This window comes from Lithobates pipiens, unplaced genomic scaffold, assembly GCF_037356315.1.
Source record: "Lithobates pipiens isolate NorthernLeopardFrog02 unplaced genomic scaffold, aLitPip1_a1.2 Scaffold_28, whole genome shotgun sequence".
Lineage (NCBI taxonomy): Eukaryota > Metazoa > Chordata > Amphibia > Anura > Ranidae > Lithobates > Lithobates pipiens.
In genome coordinates this window covers 181,511,680-181,527,570 of record NW_027507789.1, presented here as the reverse complement: position 1 = coordinate 181,527,570, position 15,891 = coordinate 181,511,680, and the positions used below count along the sequence as shown (strand labels likewise).

Here is a 15,891-nt window from a genome sequence, read left to right as displayed (position 1 = left end):
TATATACATTTACAGATATTTTTCGGTACTTTTATTATTGACATTTTATAGTTGTGCTTTATGTCTATTTCCGCTTCGTTTCTTGATAATATCTTCCAGGGCAAGGCCGCCATTAGCACCTTGCCACACGTTACACAACTGGCATGAGGAACTGGGTGAGAGGTGAGCGCCTGTTCTCCTCAGTTGCCTCTACCCCGGTGCACGCCGGGAGCGGAGGGGGCGGGCCTGACTCCGGGTGGAGGCGGGGCATTGAGATGACGGACATGTTGTTATGATCTCAGACCGGTTTGGCCCGGCCAAGGTGACGGAGTGTCGGGATGCGGTGTCCGGGGGCTCGGCTCCTGCTACCCCAGCGGGGTTGGGAACAGGGGTGAGGAATGACCGGAGGGACACTGACTGCCTGTGTGACTTAATTCTGTATAGGTGGAGGGGTGAGAGCACACAGTGTGTTTACTGTAAACCCTAACAGGACATCACTCCATAGACATATATAATACTGTGTATGTATGTGTGTGTGTATATACACACACACACACACACACACACACACACACACACACACACACACACACACACACACACACACACACACACACACACACACACACACACACACACACACACACACACACACACACACACACACACACACACACACACACACACACACACACACACACACACACACACACACACACACACACACACACACACACCGCCATGTCTCTATAGGGCAAGTGTGTGATCAGTGGATCAGTGTCTCCTGTATGGGAGCTTGTTTACTGCATCCTCCTCCATAGGGGGTCATTCCCAGGACTCTGCTGACTATATATATATATATATATATATATAATGAGGGATTTGTATTGTACAGGACGGAGAGCAGACAGATATCCTGTGTCTGTGTCTATATATTGTGTTGTTGTGTATTGTAGATGAGCCACAATGTACAGATTATTGACAGGGGTTTATGTGTTTGTTTACATTGTGTCAGTTTGTGTGCGATCGGTGCATCCTCCATGCGATCGGTGCATCCTCCATGCGATCTGTACTGGGAATGGGAGCTCTGATGTGCTATCATTGGGATCAGGTGATTGGGGAGGGGAAATAAATATATAGGTCTGTGTAGACCCGTGTTTGGCCTCTTTTACATGGACTGTCCCTTCAGGTCCGCCTGTCAGTTTTTTAGCCGGACCTGAACGGATGCTCCATAGACCTCTATGGAGGTACGGACGTCAGCGGTGACACATAGAGGTCTATGGAGCATCCGTTCAGGTCAGGTCCGACACGTGTGAAGGAGCCCTTTCTATAATCCAGTCCTCAAGGAGTCCCAACAGGTCATGTTTTCAGACATTATTTTGCACAGGGGATTTGATCAGTTTCACCGCCTCTAGTCATTATCACAGCCGTTTCACCTGAGGGCACCTTGAGGACTAGAGTTGCGAAACACTGGTGGAGAGAGAGAGAGAAAGACATTGAAAGAAAAGAATGAGGTTGCGAGAGCAAGAAAAGGATGACAGTGAGAAAAGATTGAGAAAAGAAAGGCAGCTGGAGAAAAGGTTTGAGAAAAGAATGACATTGGAGAAAAAAATGACAGTGAGAGAAAAGAGTGACAGTGAGAAAAGGATGACAAGGAAACTAATGACAGTTGGAGAAAGAAGCAACAGCGAAAGAAAAGAATGAGAGAAGGTAAGAAAAGAATAACGGAGAAAAGTGACAGTGCGAGAAGAATGACAGTGAGAGAACGAGCGCAAGATTGACAGTTAGGGAAATTAATGGCAGTTGGAGAAAGGAACAACAGTAATAGAGAAGAATGAGAGAAGACAAGAAACGGATGGCAGCTAGGGACAAAAATTAGGGAAAGAGAAAAGAATGACTGAGGGAAAGAATGACAGTTGGAGAAAGGAACAACAGTGAAAGAAAAGAATGATGGAGAAAAAAATGACAGTGAGAGAAAACAATGAGGGCCAGTTAAACAGTTTACACCACGTGTGGTGCATTTTTGTTTTTCTCTCTACATCAAAAATGCATAGAAAGTAGGTTATATAGTTTCCAATGACATAGTTCACACCAGTGCTTGCAGTTCCAATGCGTTCCTCCAGTTCCAGAAAAAAAGTAGAACATGCTGCATTTTTATTGCACTGGACTGTACTGGAACACACATGTCCTTTAGAAAAAAGAGGGGTGGGAAATTGCACTGGACTGTATCAAAAATGCATTTGGACTGCGTTTTCTATGGTGTGAACTGGCCCAGAGAGAGAGCATAGAATGACAGTTGGAGAAAAGGAACAATTGTGAAAGAGAGAGAGAGAGAAAAGAATGACAGTTGGAGAAAAGTGACAGTGAGAGAAGAATGACCGTGAGTGTCGGTTCACACTGAGACAGCACGACTTGCAGTGCGACTGCCTCAGGCGACCTGCACATGACCGCTGCGGTGACTTGCAAAATGACTTCTCTATAGCAGTCAATGCAAGTCGGCGCAAGTCGCCCCCAAAGTCATACAGGAACCTTTTTCTAAGTCGGAGTGACTTGTGTCGCTCTGATTAGAACGGTTCCATTGTGCAGAATGGGTTGCGACTTGTCAAGTCGCCTGACAAGTCGTCCCAGTGTGAACCGACCCTGAAAGAATGAGCACAAGGATGACAGTTAGGGACACAAATGACAGTTGGAGAAGAAACAACAGTGAAAGGAAAGAATGAGAGAGAGGGAAAAGAATGACAGTTAGCCCTTGTACACATGGTCGGAGATTCCGTCGGAATGTGTCCTATCGGACCGTTTTGTGGGATAATCCGACTGTGTGTGGTCTGCATCGGACTGTTTCCGTCAGAATATCCGTTGGACCCAATTTTCCAACTTGTTGGAAATATTTTCTGACAAACTGGTCCGATCGGACATACTCCGATCATGTGTAGAGAATTCCGATCGGACAAAGTGCCACGCATGCTCAGATCAAATTCCTACATCAAAGCTATTGGCTACTAGCGTGAACGTAGTCCCATCGTAACAAAATAACGTCATCACGTTCTAAACGATTGGATTTTCCGACAACTTGGTCCGACCGTGTGTATGCAACAGTTTCGGACACAATCCAACGGACAAAATCCAACGGATTTGGTTGGCAGAATGTCAGACCGTGTGTACAAGGGCTTAGAGAACAGAAAAGCCACAGTTTGAGAAAGGAATAACCGTGGAAAAAAAAAGATTGCCAGTGAGAGGAAATAATGGCAGTTGGAGAAAAGAATGACAGTTGGAGAAGAATGAAAATTAGATAAAAGAATGTAAGTGAGAAAAATAATGGCACTGAGAGAATAGAATGAGATCATGCAAGAATGACAGCAGGAAGAGTGCTGCCTGTAGGTTTTCTGTGTGTATCTATCTCCATGTAGTATCACCTGGTATCACTTACCTCTTTAGGGCTGATGCACACTGTGTGCGTTGGGCTGATCTGGGCCTGGGTGAGGTCATTTTCCTGGAGTCCCAGGCGCTCTGTTCCCACCATTGCTCTGCAGTAGTGTACACTAAGGCTGGCCATACACTATACAATTTTCTTGTTCAACTTTCCTTTAGATTTACCAAAACCATATAGTATGAGGTCAAACCTAAATCCTTTCAATTCATATGCAATCAGGCAGACCCTTGCACTATGTGGTTGAAGGTAAATCTAAAGGAAATTGTATAAGAAAATGGTATAGTGCAGTGATGGTGCACCTTGGCACCCCAGGTGTTTTGGAACTGCATTTCCCATGATGCTCTGGCACTCTGCAGCGTAGGTGAGCATCCTGGGAAATGTAGTTCCAAAACTTCTGGGGTGCCAAGGTTCTCCATCACTGGTATACTTGGAAGTAGGATATATTGGACTTTATTTGGCACAGATTTCAATGCACTACACCTCATTGTAACATGATGTGGTGCATAAAGATGAATGAATTGTAATGTTCTGATGTTTCAAAAAAGTAGGAAAAATAAGGAAACCATGTGATACATCATTTGAACGTCTCAGCACCGCACTCTGCACAGCGCACTCCTGCGCCCGTACAAACTGTTGGCGTTTAATTCCTGTATAGTAATATAATCCAGGTATATTAGTTGTATTCTATGATGGTATAGGTGTAATGATAGTGATACGGGTTGTCATCTGTGTGTTTTCTATGTGTTGCCCTGATCATTGTGTGTTTTCCTGTGTCCGGCATGTATGAGATGACCGTTGTACTATACGTGTTGTATGTGGAGGAAACGGTTGTGATCTGTGATGACGGGGGACTTGGGGAGGTTCCAGGGGGACGCGTACATTCCGTCATGCTTTGGAAAATAATAAATAAATAATAGAAAAGTTAAAGAAATCTGACAATTATTTTTTAGGTGATTAAAAAGCGAAGGGTTTGTTGGGAAAAGGTTGCACAGGGATAAGGGATGTGTGTGGGGATTGTACAGAGGTAGGTGAGCCCAGGTTTTAGAGAGGGGTAGGTGCTGTAAAACATCTGATGGAGATTGTTGGTGTGATTGGTTCGATGCTCTGTAGGCACATGTGTGCAGATTGTTGTTTCTGGCTGACATCCTGCGAGGAGCCCTAATATCCTGTGTACAGTGCTGGCTTTATACTGGTGACGTTCATACTTTGGTGGTTTTCATATCCGGTACATAATGTTCTTCTCGACCTTCCTTTTTTTTTTTTTTTTTTTTTTTTTTTTTTTACATCCGAGTCTGTATTATTTTTGTCTACAGTACAAAGCTGTTTTATCTGTATTTTCATTGTCTGTAGTTGCTTAACTTGACTTGGCAATGGCTGTTATGTAATGTGTTTTAAAGCTCTTGCTTCTCTACCTAAGGCCCTGGGGCCACATGCAACCTTTTATTGTGTGCTGTGTGGCCCTCGGGGTCCTACAGATACTGGTTTTGTTTTGGCGCTTACTCAGGCCACTTAAGGAAAAATATTCTTTAGCCCTCATTCACATTGGAGTGACTTGTCATTGCGATTTGACCGGTCAATTGGCGATTTGGCACTGTTCAAACTGGTACGACGCCAACTTTGCAGTGCAGCAGCACTTTGCAGGTGGTTTTAACCCTTTCTTGGCTGCCAGCGGGGGGGTAAAAGCGCCCGCTAGCAGCCGAATAGTGCTGCAAAATTGATGGTAAAGCGCCGCTAAAAATAGCGGCACTTTACCGCCGATGCACCGACCTCCCCAGTGTGAAAGGGGCCCAAAGGTGTGTGTGTTTTTTTTTTTTTTTTTTTTTTTCTACCACTTGCCACCCACCATATATAGCAATATGACGTCGGGACAAAGTGGTTCTGTTATCCTGACCGGACGTCATATGACGTGATCAGGATAACAAGCCATTGCCAAGCTCAGCGATCTGAGGTGCAGTGTGTCAGTCTAGCACACCGCGTCTCCGATCGTGGTATGGAGCCTCTGACGGAGGCTTCTTACCATGTGATCAGCTGTGACCAATCACAGCTGATCATTGCATAAACCAGAAAGTGCTGGTAAACATTTTTTCTTGGTTCACGCTGACAGGGAGAGCTGTCAGAGGGTGGGTCTGCACTGATAATCAGTGATTATCAGTGCAGCCCCTGTCAGAGGTGCCCATCAACTGCCAGCCTGTGCCCATAAAAGTGCCAATCGGTGCCCCATCAGTAATGCCTGTCAATGCACTTCAGATGCTTGTTTAGCAAAAAATAAAAGCCCCAGTGGTGATCAAATACCACCAAAAGAAAGTTGTATTTGTGGGAAGAAAATGCAAAAACTTTAGTTTGGTTACAGTGTTGCATGACTGCTAAATTGTCATTCAAGGTGCAACAGCTCTGAAAGCTGAAAATTTTTCCTGGGCAGGAAAAATACCCGGTATTGAAGCGGTTAAATAACAAACATGTTCTACTTGCCTGTTCTGTCCAAGGGTTTTGCACAGAGCAGTCCCGCTCCTCCTCTTCCCAAGTGCCCCCACGGAGAGCCGCTTTCCTTGTGGACACTCGCCACTACCACCTCCCAACCACCCACCTTAAACACTTGACCTCTAGAAGGTTTTACCCCCCTTTATGACCTGGGTATCTTTTGCTATTCAGCACTCCACTACTTTAACTAGCAGTTGCACAGTCATACAAATAGAGCTTTCTTTTGGTGGCATTTGACCACCGCTGTTTTTTTTATTATTTATTTATTTTTTATACAGTTGTGCTCAAGTTTGCATACCCTGTCAGAAATTGTAACATTTTGGCACTGATAATAAAAATATGACTGATCATGCCAGAAAACTCCCTTTTTATTTAAGGATAGTGATCACATGAAGCCATCTATTATCCTATAGTAATTTGTCTCCTTTTTAAATCATAATGATAACAGAAATGACTCAAATGGCGCCGTCTTCCCGCAGTCAGTTCTTCTCACTGCTGCAGGTCCCCGGTGCTGCCATTCCAGGATACTGGAATCAGATGTGGCTTCCTAAAGAAAATACAGCCGACAGCCCACTACGCATGCACAAGCCCATGCAGCATGTTTTGAATGGTCCCGCAACCTCATAGTAAATGTGATGAGTCCCAGGAGGCTGCGGGAGGGAGTGCCAGCTGTCAGAGCGGGGTTTATATAAAGACTTGTGTGCTCAGGAGGGATCTTTTTGTGCACAATATACAGAAGTGTGAGCTGGTTACTTGTATATCTAGGAAATATTGGACTTTATAGCTCCTGTGTATGCAAAGGTTGCTAGTGATTATTATGACTGCATTTTATTTGTCAGCCGTTGTAAGGTTTTTGGCTGTGTATAATGTGTTCAGATGTGTGTATTTGGTGCAGCATGTCTGCACAGGTGAATATGTTGTATAACATCTGCTCTCGGTTTTACATAACTGCTAACATGCATTGCTCTTTCTTTGTGTCTGTGCAGTCACTCCTGGAATGAAGCGTACTGTCATTTATCATCCAGCAGGGGGAGACTGTGAGCCTCCCATCAGGCCCCAGGTAAGATGTGAGTTGTCATGTCGGTGCAGCATTGCTCTGGTGCTTATCCTGCGTACTGGATTGCCAATTCAGCCGCTTTATCAGCGCTCTGTAATATCGGTCACGCCTGGCTCAGGGTGGAGACCGATAAGAAGGGGGGGGGGGGGGTGTGTGTTTAGTAACTCAAGTGTCTAATGTGTCTTACTGTTTCTTTTGCATCTCGTTTTCCACTTCTTACCTTCCATTCTTTCCTTTTTTTTTTTTTTCCCAATGTCCCCTTGTTCTCCAGCACCCCCACAGATTCCGCTCCCCCAGAGCTTCAATCCATCATGGCAGGGATGGCATCGGAGGACAGCGGCACCTTGCGGTGTGGCATCACGCCACTGCAGCAAATTCTGGCCTCAGGGACCGGCGCTCTCTTCACCTCTCTATTCGGTATGAGATGTGGCCAGTGACAGTGGTAATGGGGGGGGGGGGGGAGGGGGGGCATATTTGAGAAGTAGCTGTGTCTCACCTCCTTTGTTGCCCTGTTCATCCTCAGTGACCCCCCTGGATGTTGTGAAGATCAGGCTGCAGTCACAGAAGAAGCCATTCCACAAAGGTAACCTACTGCTTGCGGGGTCTCCTCCACTTCTTAGCTAACACTCTGATCATCTGTAGCTTGCATTGGAAATCTATTGCAAAAAGTTAGTCTGTTAAAAAGCAAGCTGTTTGGGGCAGAGAAGACGTCCTCAGCCAGTCAGTATGCAACTGTATGTAAAGTGTTGTGTAATAGAAAACATCTCTTGGTGATGCATTCATAGCAGATCTCACTCCATTGTCTTTAATGGAGACTTCTCTTTAGCTGCTAAGAGACTGCCAAAGCTGGAAGATGTGTAATGTGCATAGTGCAGCAACCCTTAGCAACCAGGCTGCCTGCTGTAAGCAAAAAATGATAGTTGCTATGGGTAACTGCAGTCTATATATTACAGCTGCTGTGTGTGCTGCCTCATTTAAGTAGCCATTGTCTGAAAAACAAAGGGAGACCTGGAGGTGGCCCTCTTTCGAAAATGTTGCCTGGCTGGCTGTCTTTAGCTTCACTATTTTCTTAACGCAAGCAGCAGCCAGTAAAGTTGCAGGAAAGTCTGAAATCCTGATGTGATTATTGATTCTGGGTCAGAGGCTTAGACTGGATGAGATTGCACGACAGCCAGTCAGCTAGCATTTTCAGGAGGACAACTCAGCAGTTAATGAATTCTAACTATATTCTGTGTGTGTAATAAAAAAAAAAAAAAATATTATATATATATATATATAATTTTTTTTTTTTTTTTTTTTACACATGTGCAATTTATTGTATGCTTTATAGTCTAAAACAGGGGTAGGCAACCTTGGCCCACCAGCTGTGGCAAACCTACAAATCCCATCATGCCTTTAGGAGTCGTGCCTGTAATTGTTAGGGACTTTTAGTTTCTACCCCTGGTTTAAAATGTATATAATGAAGAGTTTGGTGTTTAAGTGAACCTGTCACTTTTCCATTTAAGGCAGAGTAAACGGTTGTCTTAATGGTCCACCTCTTCTGCCATCCTGTTCACCCACCGATGTTCAAAGCCCTGTGTAAGCTCAATATTGGAGCTTACACAGAGCTAAAGATTGTTTCACCCCACCTGGCAGTGCTCAGGTTTATTGACTGGCTGCTGAGGTGCCGAGCACAGGTTTATTAAAGGAAGGGGAGAGGATCATCTGTTCCCCTGTACCTGGAAGTGCCTGGAACTTCAGAGCTTTGCCTTGTGAATGGAGCATTGGAGACAGTGAGCGTCTGCATTAGAGAGGACATGTTAAAGTGGTTGTAAAGGCAAAAGTTTTTAAAAAAAAAAATATATATATATTTTTTTTTCATCTTGATGCATTAAGATAAAAGCCGCCGGTGTGTAGCAGCCCCACTAATACTTACCTGAGCCCCATCTTGATCCAGCGATGTTGCACGAGAGACTCTGCTGTCCGGGACTCTCCCTCATTGGCTGAGACAGCAGCGAAGCGCCTTTGGCTCCCACTGCTGTCAATCAAAGTCAATGAGCCAATAAGGAGAGAGCGGGGGCGTGGCCTGGCCACGGCTCTGTGTATGTATGGACACGCAGCGCTGTGGCTTGGGTGCCCCCATAGCAAGCTGCTTGCCGTGGGGGCACTCAACAGGAGGGAGGGGCCAGGAGCGCCAAAGAAGAACCCAAGAAGAGGAGGATCTGGGCTGCTCTGTGAAAATCCACTGTACAGAGGAGGCACGTATAACATGTTTATTATTTAAAAAAAATAAAAAAATAAAACAAGACTTTAGTATCACTTTAGTAAGTGACAGGTTCACTTTATGTGACAACTAATCAGAAATCATGTTTAGCCAGGCTGGTTTCAGGTATCTGGTTGCTATGTTTTAGTGCCCTTTGCATATCATCTACACTGTTTGCGCTTCTTTATTAGATAACCACCCTTTAGCCACTACATCTTCATGAAAAGCACTGACACTTCCAGCTTTAACATCATCGCTTCTGACATTAATGCCTATATATATGTATCTGTATGTTATTATACATATATTGCTATCATATTTTTTGTTCTTATTCCTAATTTTTTTCCCTCTTGTGTTGCAGTAATGTCTGTAAAGTCTCTTCCCTGGGCACCCCCCTTGCGCCAGCCCAAATGTGAGTACAGGTTGACCCGCTCACTTCTAGCATAATAAGAAGGTTTGCTTTGCAAACTCGGGCGATGTGGTGTTAACATGTTGCCCCTTGCCTCATACGATGGTGTATTTGTCATGGGGCTGAGTAGCTGCCGCCTATAGCAACCAATCAGGTTTCATCTTTCATTCTCAGACCAGTTCTGGAAAAAATGTTCTAAGGATTCTGATTGGTTCCTGTGGGACAATTGCTGCACTTGTGCTTTACTGTTTTATAAATGTTCCAGTGTGTCCACATGTTGTCCTCAATTCCCAACTGCATTGTGACATCTGCAGTGTACATAGAGAGAGGTCTGTGGTTATCGATGTATACGCATTGTCACTGGCCTGTTTATTAGGTGGCTGTATCATCAGAACATCCTGAGGGCTGATTGTCCTCAATGATCAAGTGGAATTTGCTCCTGTAATATCTTTCAGATTAATTGACATAGATGACTAGCAGTATGCTATAGACATCCACAGCTCTGATGTGGCAAAAGGTTAAAGCTAAACTCCACGCAAGCAGTTAAATACACAGATAAAATATATATATATTACACAGTTGTGCTCATAAGTTTACATACCCTGGCAGAATTAGTGATTTTTTTTTTTTGTCCATTTTTCAGAGAATATGAATGATAACACAAAAAACTTTTCTTTCACTCATGGTTAGTGTTTGGCTGAAGCCATTTATTATTAATCAAATGTGTTTACGCTTTTTAAATCGTAATGGCAACAGAAACTACCAAAATTACCCTGATCAAAAGTTTACATACCCTGGTGATTTTGGCCTGATAACATGCACACAAGTTGACACAAAGGGGTTTGAATGGCGATTAAAGGTAATCCTCACCTGTGATGTGTTTGCTTGTAATTAGTGTGTACAAAGGTCAATACGTTTCTGGACTCCTGACAGACCCTTGCATCTTTCATCCGGTGCTACACTGACGTTTCTGGATTCTGAGTCATGGGGAAAGCAAAATAATTGCCGAAAGATCTGCGGGAAAAGGTAGTTGAACTGTATAAAACAGGAAAGGGATGTAAAAAGATATCCAGGGAATTGTGAATGACAATCAGCAGTGTTCAAACTCTAATTAAGAAGTGGAAAATGAGGGGCCCTGTTGAAACCAAACCTCGGTCAGGTAGACCAACTAAAATTTCAGCCACAACTGCCAGGAAAATTGTTCGGGATGCAAAGAAAAACCCACAAATAACTTCAGGTGAAATACAAGACTCTCTAAAAACATGTGGTGTGGCTGTTTCAAGATGCACAATAAGGAGGTACTTGAAGAAAGATGGGCAGCATATTCAAGTCCCCAGGAGAAAGACATTAGTACGCAAATGCCACAAAGTATCTGCTTACAATACGCCAAACAGCACAGAGACAAGCCTCAAACCTTCTGGCACAGTCATTTGGAGTGATGAGACCAAAATTTGAGCTTTTTGGACACAACCATAAACACTACGTTTGGAGAGAAGTCAACAAGGCCTATGATGAAAGGTACACCATTCCTACTGTGAAACACGGAGGTGGATCGCTGATGTTTTGGGGATATGTGAGCTATAAAGGCACAGGAAATTTGGTCAAAATTTATGGCAAGATGAATGCAGTATGTTATCAAAAAATACTGGAGGAACATTTGTATTCATCAGCCAGGAAGCTGCGCGTGGGATGTACTTGGACATTCCAACATGACAATGATCCAAAACACAAGGCCAAGTCCACCTGTCATTGGCTACAGCAGAATAAAGTGAAGGTTCTGGAGAGGCCATCTCAGTCTCCTGACCTCAATATCATTGAGCTACTCTGGGGAGATCTCAAATGTGCAGTTCATGCAACAGGCAGCTTTACCATCTGAGAAGATAAAGAATCTCATCCACAAATGCCACAAAAGACTTCAAGCTGTCATTGTTGTTAAAGGGGGCAATACACTGTATTCAGAACTGGGGTATGTAAACTTTTTTGATCAGGGTAATTTCGGTAGTTTCTGTTGTCATTGTTATTCAAAAAGAGTCAACACGGTTGATAATAATAAATGGTTTCAGCCAAACGCTAAGCTCCCCCCCCCTTCCAGCATTCACCAGTGTTTCTCGGGCCTAAAGTTTCCACCAGTTTGCTCAAGAAATGATCTGACATGCGGCCAGCTACTCCCACAGCTAATCTAAGAGAAGATCTTCTTTGATCGCGTCTTTGGCCTTGGTGGACCAAAGCGATGTCATGACCTCACTTCCAGTACAGGCTGGAAATAATATATATTTTTTTTTTCGAGAGCAAAAGATCAAAGACATTTTTATTATTTTTCATCTTTTTTTTTTTTTTTACTTTTAAAGGGTAAAGAAGAGATTTGGGGTCTTTTTGACTCCAGATCTTTCCATAAAGAGGGCCTGCTATCCTTATTTCTATTACAAGGCATGTTTACATTTTATTTTTTATATTTTATTTTTATTAAAAAAAAAAAAAAAAAAAAAAAAAAAACTAAAGTGCCCCCATTCCTCCGTGCTCGTGGGCAGAATGCATATGTAAACTGTCCTCACCACATGTGAGGTTTAGCTGCAAATGTTATAGCGAGAGCAATAATTCTAGTGCTAGACCTCCTCTGTAACTCTAAACGGATAATCTGTAAAGGCAATTAAAAGTTTTGCCTATGGAGATTTTTAGATACTTTTTAATTTGTCTCCATTCCACGAGCGTGCGCAAATTTTTAAAGCGTGACATGTTTGGTATCTATTTACTCAGCGTAACATCATCTTTTTTATATTTTACAAAAAAATGTGGCTATATATTGTTTTTTGTTTTTTTATTCATTCAAATTCACTTTTTTCCAAAAAATTTAATTAGAAAAACGCGTGACATAAAAAAAAAATTGCAACGATCGCCATTTTATTCCCTAGGCTCTGTGCTAAAAAAATTATAATATTTTGGGTTCTAAGTAATTTTCTAGCAAAAAATATTGATTTTAAACTGAAACTTGTAAACAAAGTGCCAGAAAAGCCTGGTCAGCGAGTAGTTAATGATTGATTAAATGGTATGTAAACCCTCAAGGTTTTTCACCTTAATGTATTCTATTAAACCTTCTGTGCAGCAGCCGCCCCCCCCCCCCCGTTACTTAGCTGAACCCGATGTTTCCAGCGACGAAAAACGAGCACAGTAACTCCAGCCGCTGTCTCAGGTCCTCATTGGATAGATTGATAGCAGCGGCAGCCATTGGCTCCCTCTGCTTGCAGTCAAATCCAATGACACAAAAGCTGGGGGGGGGGGGGGGGGGCCCGAGTCCTGCTGTCTGTGTCAATGGACGCAGCAGCAGGACTTGGGAGCATGCCTGTATGGGTGCCCCTTTGGAATGTGGGTCTCCGAGGGGGCTCTCGATGCGGAGAGGAGGCAGGAGCTCCGCTGGGGGACCCCAGAAGAGGAGGATCGGGCCACTGTGCAAAAAACGTTGCATAGAGGAGTTAAGTATACCATGTTTGTTATTTAAGAAAAAAAAAATGAACCTTTTTAAAGTGGTGTTGCACAGAAAAAAAAATCCTTTTAAAATTCCTAAAAAAATAAAACCATTTGGAATTATTATTTTTTTTTTTTTTTTTAAACTCGCCTCCTAGATGAATGTTGCTAGGGAGTCCCTCGTAGTCTGCCTCCTTCAGTGCCTGGGCTGGTGACATCACTTCCCCCTCGGCACAGGAAGGGCTCAGCTCTGCCCCCTCTCTCCTGTCAGTCATCTGGGACACGTGACAGGTTCCAGATGACTGCGTGGCCAATCATGGCACAGAGGGGGGGGGGGGGGGGAAGAGCGGGGCTCCGATTTTAAAGTCTTTTGACTTTATTAAGTCAGCAGCTGCAGTATTTGTAGCTGCTGACTTTTTTTTTTTTTTTTTTTTTAAACAATGGAAGCTCCTCTTTAAGTTTACTGACATATAATCACACACATAGGTTGGACTTGTGTCTTTTTTTTTTTTTTTTTACCACCCCTACTATGTAACTATGTACAACCCCTTGTAATAAATGCAGATCTTCATTATTTGTGTGTTTTTTGTATGTGCCTGCAATAAAGCTTTAGCCCTGGTTGCTGTGGTTACTCTGTATCTGCAGTCTCTGTCCTGCTTTATTCTGTAGTCTAATTAGTTTTCTTGTTGTCTTTCCCCAGTAAGGCTGGGTTCACACTGCTGCGGGGGGAGATCCGGATGTGATTCGCACCGCAAATCACATCCGATCTCCGTAGCGCTGCGAGTTCAGCCATACAGATAGTATGGCTGAACTCGCAGCGGTCCCGCAGCAAACTCGCACGGGACCCTTTTTTTCGTCCGCAACAGAATCGGATCGCATGGGGGTTCACACCATGCGATCCGATTCTTGTGCGAGTCGGCAGATCGCACTGCGATATGCAATCGGATCTGGGGGTGTCATTAACATATCATTGACACTCCCAGCCGTTCGCATAGGGCAGTGTGAACTGCCGGCGGGAGTCGTGCGATGCAGGAAAACGCCGCGGATTCGCGGCGTTCCCGCATCGCAGCGGTGTGAACCCGGCCTAATAATTATTCCCTGTATGCCGTGGTTATGTGCACTCACTGATAGAATGGGTCTGTTATATAAATCCTTGGTGGAAAATGTCCCAGTTGCCCATATAAACCAGTTGGATTCTTCAGTTAATTTCCCAGCCTGCATTAGTTTATTTACAATTGAAGTTGGGGTGCTATGGGCCGGTGTCTTGTCAAATAGTGTCCTCCATCAGATGCTGTCCTCTGCGTACTGCGCATGCGCAGTACACAGGAGCACAGATTCCGAAAATTGCCGAGGACGAACGGCGCCTGCGCCGTGAGTCCAGGTTCTATCCCCACTATCCAAGTGGAGATAGAGTTAGAATAAAAAAGAGCCGAGCGCAGCGAGGCCGAGCCCGAAGCGTGGCGAGCGAAGCTCGCCCGCGAGGGGCCCTCTAAAATTCTAAACCCTATGTCCGCTTGGATAGTGGGGCTACCTCCTCCACTCACGGCGCAGGCGCCGTTCAGCTTCGGAGATTTTCCGAAGCTTCGTCTGCTCCGTACTGCGCATGCGCAGTACGGAGCGGACACATATGGATGGCCGGACTCTATTAGGCAGAACACCGGACCTTCATTTTTTCCTTTTTTTTTTTTTTTTTTTTTTTTATATAAAGCCCACTGTTAATTGCTGTTCTCAGGAGCCTGCTTGACACTGTGCCCCTCCCCCAAACTAAAACTGTACGAGAAGCTTCCATCTGTACACTAATCGTATTATTTTTCTAACACTCTGACCACTTACCTGCTCACTCCTGGCTTCCTTAGTCTCCTTATTTACCGTTTAAGTACCAAGGTTTGTAGATTTCATCCTCTTATCTCTTCCTCTGTTAATCCACACAGGGCGCTGCTTCCTGTATTGTAATGGACTCATGGACCATCTGTTTGTGTGCCAGCATGCCACAGCTTGCAGCACTTGGTACCGCGCACCCACATACTTCAATGGAACCTTGGTAAGTGCAAAAGGGGGTCACAGGGGGGAGGCCTGTGAATGAGGACCTAGACAGGAATGTGCAGATATACCGGCTCGTCTGCACACGTTCTCTGCCTTGTTGCAGTCTGCACTGCTTGAGGCAAGCTGAAACCATTGTGTGAATTCATGCAATTTAAATAGCTATTCCTCTGCAAAGGGTATTTTGCCAGCCGGCAGCTTTATTTAACCACTTAAAGACCAGGCCTCTTTTTAGACTTGGTGTTTAGAAGGTAAAAACAATTTTTTTTTTTTTTTTTGCTAGAAAATTACTTAGAACCCCCAAACATTATACATTTTTTTTTTTTTTTTTTAATATAACACCATAGAGAATAAAATGGCGGTCGTTGCAATACTTTTTGTCGCACCGTATTTGCGCAACGGTCTTACAAGCGCACCTTTTTTTGAAAAAATTCACTTGAATAAAAAAATAAGACAACAGGATAGTTGGCCCAATTTTTTTTTTTTTTTTTATTTTTTTTTTTTTTATATTGTGAAAGATAATGTTACGCCGAGTAAATTGTTACCCAACATGTCACACTTCAAAATTGCGCCCACTCGTGGAATGGCGTCAAATTTTTGCCCTTTAAAAATCTCCATAGGCGACGTTTAAAAAATTCTACAGGTTGCATGTTTTGATTTGCAGAGGAGGTCCAGAGATAGAATTATTGCTCTCACTCTAACGATCGTGGCAATACCTCACATGTGTGGTTTGACCACCGGTTTCATATGCGGGCGCTACTCAGGTATGCTCTCTCTTCTGCACACAAGCTCGTCGG

At 43.9% G+C, this 15,891-nt stretch overlaps 1 protein-coding gene across 3 annotated transcripts in view; it reads left to right on the top strand.

Moving 5' to 3' along the window:
- The first annotated feature begins 236 nt into the window (after window positions 1-236).
- SLC25A39 (solute carrier family 25 member 39) overlaps window positions 237-15,891 on the top strand; it is a 38,325-nt gene continuing 22,670 nt past the window's right edge. The window contains exons 1-6 of one of the 3 annotated variants that reach the window (XM_077460059.1): window positions 237-370; window positions 6,874-6,947; window positions 7,216-7,361; window positions 7,468-7,527; window positions 9,548-9,598; window positions 14,986-15,095. In XM_077460059.1, the coding sequence (XP_077316185.1) occupies window positions 7,256-7,361; window positions 7,468-7,527; window positions 9,548-9,598; window positions 14,986-15,095 (327 nt within the window). In that variant the 5' untranslated portion in view covers window positions 237-370; window positions 6,874-6,947; window positions 7,216-7,255. Of the gene's footprint in view, window positions 371-392; window positions 432-6,873; window positions 6,948-7,215; window positions 7,362-7,467; window positions 7,528-9,547; window positions 9,599-14,985; window positions 15,096-15,891 lie in introns of those variants that run through there. The other 2 variants (XM_077460060.1, XM_077460061.1) reach the window with 2 other exon arrangements.